General features: G+C 36.7%; 2 protein-coding genes across 5 annotated transcripts in view; one reads left to right on the top strand and one right to left on the bottom strand.

Moving 5' to 3' along the window:
- Window positions 1–505: 505 nt before the first annotated feature.
- On the top strand, window positions 506–3,879 carry dut (deoxyuridine triphosphatase). 3 transcript variants are annotated; one of them, XM_067389500.1, is made up of 7 exons: window positions 506–579; window positions 1,185–1,335; window positions 1,549–1,640; window positions 2,846–2,890; window positions 2,971–3,045; window positions 3,126–3,196; window positions 3,285–3,879. In XM_067389500.1, the coding sequence occupies exons 1-7, from the start codon at window positions 525–527 to the stop codon at window positions 3,339–3,341; spliced, it is 546 nt and encodes a 181-aa protein (XP_067245601.1). In that variant the 5' UTR covers window positions 506–524; the 3' UTR covers window positions 3,342–3,879. The 3 variants fall into 3 exon arrangements, with proteins under 3 accessions (XP_067245601.1, XP_067245599.1, XP_067245600.1); XM_067389498.1 differs by lacking the exon at window positions 506–579 and adding an exon at window positions 685–757; XM_067389499.1 differs by lacking the exon at window positions 506–579 and adding an exon at window positions 688–757 and having other exon boundaries at window positions 1,191–1,335.
- A 1,670-nt stretch (window positions 3,880–5,549) lies between these two features.
- Window positions 5,550–9,890, bottom strand: part of fbn1 (fibrillin 1) — a 90,118-nt gene continuing 85,777 nt past the window's right edge. The window contains exon 66 of one of the 2 annotated variants that reach the window (XM_067390676.1): window positions 5,550–9,690. In XM_067390676.1, the coding sequence (XP_067246777.1) occupies window positions 9,313–9,690 (378 nt within the window). In that variant the 3' untranslated portion in view covers window positions 5,550–9,312. The remainder of the gene's footprint in view (window positions 9,691–9,890) is intronic. The other variant, XM_067390677.1, reaches the window with a different exon arrangement.

Genomic DNA, 9,890 nt, shown 5'->3' with positions numbered 1-9,890 from the left:
CTTTGTATTTCGACAAATTTTGATTTATAATTATGACATAATAAATCGAAATTATGACAGTCGAAATTATGACGTGAAAAAAGTAATAAATGACATTAAAAAGTCGTAATTATGACATAAAAAATCGAGATTATGACCAATTCATAAATTCGATTTTTTAATCTCATTATTATGACTTTGTATTTTGAGAAATTTCGACTTTATATTATGACATAATAAATCGAAATTATGACAGTCGAAATTATGACGTGAAAAAAGTAATAAATATGACGTAAAAAGTCGAAATTATGACAAATTCAAAAGTTCGACTGTTTAATCTCATTATTATGACATTGTATGTCGAGAAATTTTGACTTTTTGTGTCATAATTACCAAAGCAAGTGTTTTTTTGTTTTTGACGGAAACGGCATTCCATATTGTTCAGATTAGGGTGATAATCAGGATTAATTTCACCTGAGTATTTAACACTGACAGGACGCCTTCGTGTCGAATTTCTTCCTCAAGATGATCCGCTTCACATTCACATGATTTCGCTTCAATCTGAATCAACTAAACAGCGTTCGAGACTCGCGATGGAAGGTGAGTTCAAACCGGTTCAACAGTTTCACAGCCTCATAGAACTACACAGCACGATGGGGGGAAACTACAACTCCCAGAATGCACCTACACACACACAAACACAAATGGCGGTTGGAGATGTTGTTTCGGGGTGCTTCAGTCGCTGCTGTTCGCGGTTTAAACGGGTTTGTGTTCGGAGGTCAGCAGCTTTTATAGCAATTACAGCGAAATATACCGTTAATATCTGACTGCAGCCGCTGGACTTCATTTCAGCAGTGGCTGTTTTTGAATCACAGATTTATTCATGAATAAAAGGATAAAGGTGTGATTCACCACACTGCTGAAATGTGAGATCACATCTAGGGAGAATAATGAATGTAATACATCTAGAAACATGTTTTTGCTATATAACTTAATAATGACAACTGATTTAAATAAAATGCTTCACATAATCCTGTGACGTTATCGTGCCTTACGTCACGCAGCAGTCCCACCACTCAGAACGATTCCCGCGGTGGGGTCGTTCAAATGATGCGCGCGGAATTTTGCCGCGCTCACATCCACATTATACACTCACTTTTGCCGCGAACAGCTCGTGCTCGTCAGTAAAATGCCCTGCTCTGAAGTTACAGAAGCGGTTTCGCCGCTGAAGAGAAGCAAGAGTGATGCAGTGAATGGACACGAAGAGACAAAAGTGCTCAAATTCGCCAAACTGACCGAACACGCCACGACACCGAGCCGAGGATCGAACCGAGCCGCGGGATTCGATCTGTACAGGTATTTCTGCAAGCGTTTACATTAATGCATTGGTTTTCTCTGCAGCTGGTTTTATCGTAATAATGTAGTTTAAAATCTTTCGACCTGCAGAAAACACTTGGATTTGCAGTAGTAACTGCTGATTTAATGCATGTGATGATGATGATGTTGATTTGTGTGTGTGTGTGTGTGTGTGTGTGTGTGTGTGTGTGTGTGTGTGTGTGTGTGTTTCAGTGCATATGACTACAGCATCGGGCCGATGGAAAAGGCTCTGGTCAAGACTGACCTCCAGATCGCGGTTCCACACGGATATTACGGCAGAGTAGGTGAGCGAGAGTCACGTGTCAGTCCAGAATATTATAAACGAAATCGTGCTTTGGTAAATCTTAATTTTGACACAAGTCATGATTATTACAAGCTAAGTCATAATTATGAGGAAAAACTTCGAAATTATGAGGTAAAATTTAAAACTGACACAATTTTACTTATGACAGTTAGATTTTAGATTAAAAAAATCGAAATTGTGGTTTATAAAGTCATAATTCTAACATGCTAAATCATAATTATGAGGAAAATGTTGAAATTGACATACTAAATTGAAATTATGACTTGGTTAAAAATGTATGATTATGATGTAAAAAAAAAACAAAAAAAAACGGAATTATAACAGTTGAAATTATAGCCTAGAGTTGTAATTATGACAAAGTCGAAGTTATGACAAATTCAAATGAGTTTTTGCAAATTTCGAACTTGATTAAATTTAAACTTTTTCCTCTTATGACTTAATGTCATAATTGACAGTTTTAACTTTTTATCTCATAATTTTGTAAATGTTTAGCAAACCACAACCATCCAATCAATTCCCCACAGATAAAATCAAGCCCCGCCCTACATTTGTTCTTGTTTGAGAAGAGTTTCACTCGGATATACGACACAATAGAGAAGAAAAGACTTGCTACATTACATGCTAAATCATAATTATGTAAATAAAACTCGAAACTTCGACACAAGTCATAATTATGAACAAGATTAAAAAAATTGAAATTGTGGTTTATAAAGTCATTATGAGGTAATTATGACATTTATGACCTGGTTAAAAATGTATGACGTTGAAAAGCGGAATTATAACAGTTGAAATTATGGTTTAAAGAGTCTTAATTATGACAAAGTCAAAGTTATGACATTCATAAATTCGACTTTTTAATCCTATTATGACTTGTCATTTTGAGTTTTTGCAGATTTTGACTTATGACTCAGTTTCAACTTTATCCTCATGCCATAGCTTAACTTTATCATAATTTTGACTGCTAATTGACATTTATGATATTGAAGTGTCAAAATTGTGACGTGTGAAGTCATAATTATGAGGAAAACATAATTACGAGATTATGAACTTTTGTCATTTTGATTTGAATAACCCAATCAATTCCCTGTGGACAAAATCAAGCCCCGCCCTACATTTGTTCTTGTTTGGGAAGCAGTTTCAGAAGAAAACACTAACTTCCCTTTAACGCTCTGTTTTGTGTTGCAGCTCCTCGCTCGGGTCTCGCCGTGAAGCACTTCATCGATGTGGGCGGTACGTCACTCCTTCACGGTTGACATCAGAATGTGATGCGTGATTTATTGTGATTTTTACCGTGTTTAATGTCTCCACAGCTGGTGTGGTTGATGAGGACTACAGAGGGAATCTGGGAGTCGTGCTGTTCAACTTCAACAAAGAGCCATTTGAAGGTGAGCGAGACGTCAGAAGAATAATGAAAACCATTTACATCCTCTATAATTATTAATATCCAACATGTTTCCTTCTGCAGTGAAGAAAGGAGATCGTATCGCTCAGCTGATCTGTGAGAGGATCTGTTACCCGGAGCTGCAGGAGTTGCAGGTAAACCTAATAAACCATCAATGAACAGTCACTTTGATAAGAGCATCTGCAGGTGAACTCTATTTCAATCATGGTTTCCTCATTTCAGACGTTGGATGAGACTGAGAGAGGAGCAGGCGGCTTCGGCTCCACCGGCACCAACTGAAACTCTCTTAACTGTATAAAATGTAGCAATAAAATTGGTTAATTTGTTTACATGCTGTGTTTTTGTTTTAAATTGGTAATACTTTACAATAAGGTTTCAGTTTTTAACATCAGTTCATGCATTCATTGACAATAAGCAATAGTGTTTATTAATCTGTAAATGAATAACCAATACAACGTTTATAATGTATTAGATTAACATTAATAAATGCTGTAGAAGGTTAATAAACCTTATTGTAAAGTTACAATTGATTGAATTCAGTTTTTCTATGTATAGAAGTGCTGTAATGAGTCATTACTTCACTTCATTAGTTACTGAATGACAATCTAATTACTTTTCAATGAAATCCGCTTTTCTCTGGGCAAAATGTGCATGTAGATTCTGAAGGTGATTTATTTAATGACATTTATTATATTTCACAATGTTGACAATATGGTCGCTTTCTGTTACCCAGAATTTTTTTGTACATTATTGAATTCATTAAAATTAATTCAATCACAATTGAAGGATCCACTGGAACATTTGTGACTGTGTTTATTGGAGTGGTTTTATTTGTCATCTTTTAACTTTCTTGAGTTTATTTTTCATTGTTGGTATTTTGGTAACACTACAATTTGTTAAACTAAATTGGTAAACATGAACTAGCAATGAATAAGACATTTAGTAGTTAATGCACTGTAAAATAACATTAATATTTTTATTAACTAACATGTTAATTGCTTTAGAAAATATATTGCTTATTTTTGTTAATGCATTAACTAATGTTAACAAATGAATGAGAGCTTATTGTAAAGTGTTAAAATATTAATAACCATTTACACTAACAATTTAAACTTCATTTTGTACATTATGTTAAACATGGCAGGGTTTTTTGTGATTTGTGAGTGTTGCTCAGGAGCCACTGGGTGGCGCTACAGGGCAGTTTATAAAAACATCTGCAGCCATAATGGATAAAGGCTGTGTCCCAAATGGCCCTCGCTGTCTTCCACCAAATCCACACTAGCGTGACGTAATGCCGCTTTGAAGTCTGCTGCGGAGCTTCAGAGCGCGTTTCGGCTCACGAGCACCCTTCTGAAACCTAAAATGGCAATCGGGGTGTCCAATCCTGTCCTGGAGGGTCCAATTAAACACCTGAACAGCTGATCAAGGTCTTACTAGGCATACTAGAAACTTCCAATTAAACACCTGAACAGCTGATCAAGGTCTTACTAGGCATACTAGAAACTTCCAGGCAACTCTGCTGGACAGTTTGGACACCCCACCCTAGTCCCGTAGACTTAACAGACACATACGCGACAGCCATTTTAAGTTCACAAGACCGCAAGTGCACATGAAGTGCGCCATTTGGGACGGAGCCCAAACCAGACTGGGCTTTGAACTCAAGTACAGGAATCTAGACAATATAAGAGTTTTCATTTATCATGTTTTGATCATTCACAGACTTTATCACTGCTCCATTTTTCTAACATGAGGAGAACCGATGTGTCTAAAGCTTTGATTGCTGCTGTAAATCAGTGACAGTAGGTTTGATATGATGAAAACAACAAAACTCTTTATCATCCACAGATTCTTCTGCACTGCAGGTTTAGATTTTATGATTTGTGGTAAGATCAGATAAACTGCTCCTTATCTTTACCCTTACAAAAAATGGAAATATTTCACTCTAAAATAACCCAAGTTGGGTTGAAAATGGACAAACTCAGCAGTTGGGTTAAATGTTTGATCAACATGCTGGGTAGTTTTATTTAACTCAACTATTGTTTAAAAATGACTATTGCTCACTTAAAATGAACCCAAAGTATGTTGGAAATTAAATTTTTTTTATTATGTTTAATAAATGTTTAATTAAATTGCTTATTAATAAATGTCCACATTTTGATTATTATTGTTGCCTCTAGTAATTATGTGTCTGATTTTTAATTTCCAACATATTTTGGGTTCATTTTAAGCGAGCAATATGGTAATTTTTAAACAATAGTTAAATAAAACTACCCAACACATTAGGTCAAACATTTAACCTAACTGCTGGATTTGTCCATTTTCAACCCAATTTGGGTTATTTTTAACCCATTTTTTTAGAATGTATAGTACTGAAATACACCGTTGTGCTGAATGAACCATATTCATGGAAATTAATACATTAATTAACCCTATAAAACCTACTATTTGATATGCAGATTTCTAAGTCCTCTAAATGATCAAAATGCTGCGGATAAACCTGTCACTCAATCTCCTTACAATCCTTCTGTCATCTGATTGATAGTTTAAAAATGAAAAGTCTTTCAGTAATTGTACAAACATTCTTCAGTTCATGCTTCACGTGTCTTTCTGCTGGGAAAATCATAAGTAAATACGATAACCTTGATATTGTTAGTAATATTTCAACTGGACTGAAGCAGGTTTACTTGATTATCTATACATCATATTTTAGAAAAATTCATGAGTATCAAATATGATCATCAGGCTTTTGAGGAAGGTTTATTTGTTCATCTGTCAATCATTGTATTGCATTGCATTTTATGTTTTAAAACTATAGAGCTTTGATCATAAAACTAAGCATATTAATATCATCTTACAAGACATATTATTGGCAGATACTGTTATTTATAAGCATTTTATGTCAGTATCTGCTGTACTGTTATAAAGATCTCATGATTTACATTACAAGCATTAGAATTTCATCACTTTTTGTCCAAATAAATATCAAGGTCAATGACGTGACGGGTCATTTTTTTGTTCAAAGGCCTTAATAATAATAAAAAACAAAGATATGACATTGAAAGTATGTAAGGTAGTACAACTAGATCTCTTTTATTGAATCCAAAAGTTTTAATTATATTTTGCTACATATAAAGGTATTTTAAAGATTTTAAAGTGTCAAAAGGTCATTCGGTTTAACCGTCCAAAGGCCAATACAGCCATTTCATTTGAGAATAAAATATCTTAAAATGTAATAAATGTATATATATTTTTATTCTGGCATGATTTTATAACATCATAAATCAACATAGTGCAAAATGGTGTTAAAATTATGTGTAGAAGTCGTTGCTTTATTATGAGAAAGAATGTCCAGAAAAAGGAATTTCATTGATGTCATTCGGAGTAACCAATATAATTTTGGATCAAGTCATGCGGTCAATATCATGTGACAGGATGTGACATCATTCAGGACCACATTGTCATGAAGCAAAGTAACTAACTCTCTCTTAACTATCTGACAAATTCATGTTTTCACTTGTTCATACGCATGTCCCGAAACATCAGGTCATTCGGTGCAACCGCTATAAAACATTGAAAATGTTGTAATATTTAAAAAACTTGCACTAAATATAAAATGTTTGATTGTACTTTTGCTAGATATCAGCCTGTTAGCATTGTTTGAAAATATCGTCATTCGGCGTAACCAAAAGTGTCATTCGGTAAAACCAAATTTTTGGTTAAACCAAATTACTTTTTTGGTGACAAATTTTGTCCATCTTGTAATAAATGACCAAAGCAGTGTTAATTGATTATAAAAACCACATCATCTCATTGTTAACATGATATTTTTTGACACTTTTAAAAACCTTATTCGTCAATGACCCGCCAGCATCTGCTCCAAGTTGCAAATTTTTGCTCAGTTTGAGCTGAGTTTCCTCCATATTCTCACTATATGAGTCATAAAAGCCTGATGCATCAAATATGATACTCAACAAAACACACATATATAGTGTAAAGGTCAAATAAACTGTTCAATTAAAAAAAAAAAAAAAAGATTTATCTGACTATTATTTCATATGTCAGGCTTTACTGGGTTATTGATGACCACAGTATTACCAATACAACTGGTTTACAATACAATCATCATGTGACCTTGAATGAATCATAATTTTCTGCGGTTCTAAGAGGAACCGACAGAGAACGAATGATTCTGCTGTTCTGAAATCGAGTAAGGCAAGCGGTCGAGTCGACCCGTACAACCAAAAATATGTTTTTATTGTGAATGTACAACTAAACCCCTCGCAAGTGTGAACACAGAACAGAACGGCGTGGTTCTCCAGGCCGAGGCCAGACGGCCGATGACGCGGTGAGCGTGTGTGTGGAAGTGCGTGTGGCCGTAAGACCTCAGTGCATGGATCGAGTCACAGAAACACAGTTTACAAGTAGTTGGTCATTATAACAAGCACCATTACAAACCCCTCCGTTCCAGGGGTCCTCTAGTTTACATCGCGAGTAACAAAGTGACACGGTTACAGTATAGACACACTTAAATTACATGTAGTATAGTTGCAGGAGAGAACAGAAAGCGTCGGTCAGCCGCGGACGATTATTACAGTGCATGAATCAATGCGCTCACGTGACTGCACTGCAAGACATGATGTTCTTAGTGTTTCTGTCTTGTTTTCCAGAACAAATATCGAAACATTCTTAAATCAAGACACATTTACTGGAAAAGCAAAATGACATAATATTAAGTCTCGTTTCTCTGAAAAAATGAATCAACAAAAACATCTGCCAATGGAGTCGGAAATTAAGTTGATTTTCTTGATTTATTCTTGTTTTAAGCACAAACTCTTCATTTTTCTACTCAAGTAAATGAATTGTGATTTAAATAGCCATTTTATGCTCTTTTTACAAATTCTTGATGTTGTTTCTGGGCTCTATTAGAACAGGTTGATTATTTTCCTCATATTGTTGCAGCTCCTCTCTTCCCAGTCTGTCAGTAACGCTCTGGGGTGCGTTTCCCAAAAGCATCGTTAGCCAACTAACATCGCAAGTTCCGTCGTTACTTACATAGTTCAATGATTTGGTGTTTCCGGAAACCATCATTCAAAGAACATTCGCAAACTGTCGAGCTGTGGTTAGGAGCATAGTTTCCTGTTTTTATGACATGTGAACTTAATAAATCCTTATTTTGAGCAAAATAAGCAAGCTGACATTAAGTACAATGTCAATTTTTATTTCGAATATATACATGTCATTTATATGTTTTAGTTTGTCAAGAGATTTAAAGCACCGTTTTTGGAGAGTGCGCATGTGCGTACGTGCTCTAGCACGTCAGAACAAGCATTTGATTTAATCTGGAAATAAAGCAAAATAACTGCCATGTCTGTAATTTATAGCAGAAATTCTAGCATTAATTCGATCTCAAACAGATTCATTTAAAGAAGTTATTACTCCACCACCTGCATGACGTCATTCACCAACGTGGTTGAACGACAGGTTTGCGACAATACGGTTTCGGGAAACTAGCTAGTTGATTTGTTATGCATCGTACTACGGTAGATCAACAGCGAGTTACATCATTGTTCGGGAAATGCACCCCTGTTTAGTTCCTGTCTCTATGAAGCTCCGCTTTCTGAAAAGCACAATGTGCTCTGATTGGTCGGCCAAAGCAGTGTGTTGTGATTGGTGTTTGGGAAATGCCCCGCCCCTAACCATAACCTCCAGTTTCAACACACTACTAACTAACTCAACCAGGCCCCGCCCCTTTATTCTGCGCATTAATTATTTGAATGAGGAATATTGCGAAGAAAACTCAAGATGGAGGCGTTTCAGGGAGTTCAGAAACTCTGAACAAACTCCCACTTTTTCATGCTCAAACAGCAACTAAAGAAAGATTAAGATGAAATAAGTTTATTTTTCTGACTCCATTGGCAGATATTTTTTGTTGCTATAAGCAACAACTCAATTTTTCAGTCATTTTGCTTCTCAAGTATCTTGATTTAAGAATATTTAGATATTTGTTCTGGAAAACAAGACAAAAACACGGATTAGGAAGTGGTTTTCTGCAGTGCAGCAGCAGTAAGATGCGATAGACTGAGCGGGAGCGGCGAGAGAGAGAGAGCGAGGCTCTTCGGCACGCGTGCGGCTCGCATCCGTTCCTCCACAGCTGCTATATTCGATGCGAGCGTATGATGGAGAGGAAGCGCGCGGGTGCGATAGGTGCTGGTCTTTGGCCGTAGCTGCGGCAGTCTGTCTGTTTGGTGAATCAGTGCAGAACGATCTGTACTCGCATGAGCAGAGCGTCTCCCAGCTGCCCGCTGAGGTAGTCCGTGTCCGGCTGCTCTTCCGCCGGTTCTTTTCTACCGGACAGGGGCATGCTGCGGATTTGTAAATAATACGCCCCCGGCTGGAGAGCTTTCTTCTTGGATATGTGCAGGTAGCTGACGCCGTCCTTCTGGTTCATCCTGAACAGGCCATCGTCGTTGCCGTAGTCGATGGTGTAGCGCACGTGGTTGGTGAGCGTCGACAGCGCCGGGACGAAGTCAATGATGTGGTCTTTGCTCTTCAGCGAGCTGATGTTCAGATGCAGCTGGAGTGTGTCGTCCACGTCCACACTGGCCAGACTGACCAAGTCCAGATCGTTCTGGAGAAACACACATAACGTTAGACTAATGATTCGCACATATTCAGACACGAAGACTGACTGTATGATCATGTGATTTCATTTGAATTAGGCTACATCAGAGTAGCCTAATTTCTTTTAGTTTTTAATTATTCCGTTTTCGTTAAAGTAGATACTTCAAGCTTTCTTAGATTTTTTTCTCATGTCTGCGAGGAAAGCAG

This window comes from Chanodichthys erythropterus, chromosome 7, assembly GCF_024489055.1.
Source record: "Chanodichthys erythropterus isolate Z2021 chromosome 7, ASM2448905v1, whole genome shotgun sequence".
In the NCBI taxonomy this organism is placed as follows: domain Eukaryota; kingdom Metazoa; phylum Chordata; class Actinopteri; order Cypriniformes; family Xenocyprididae; genus Chanodichthys; species Chanodichthys erythropterus.
The sequence above is the reverse complement of the archived record's forward strand: the minus strand, read 5'-3'. Positions and strand labels throughout refer to the sequence as shown.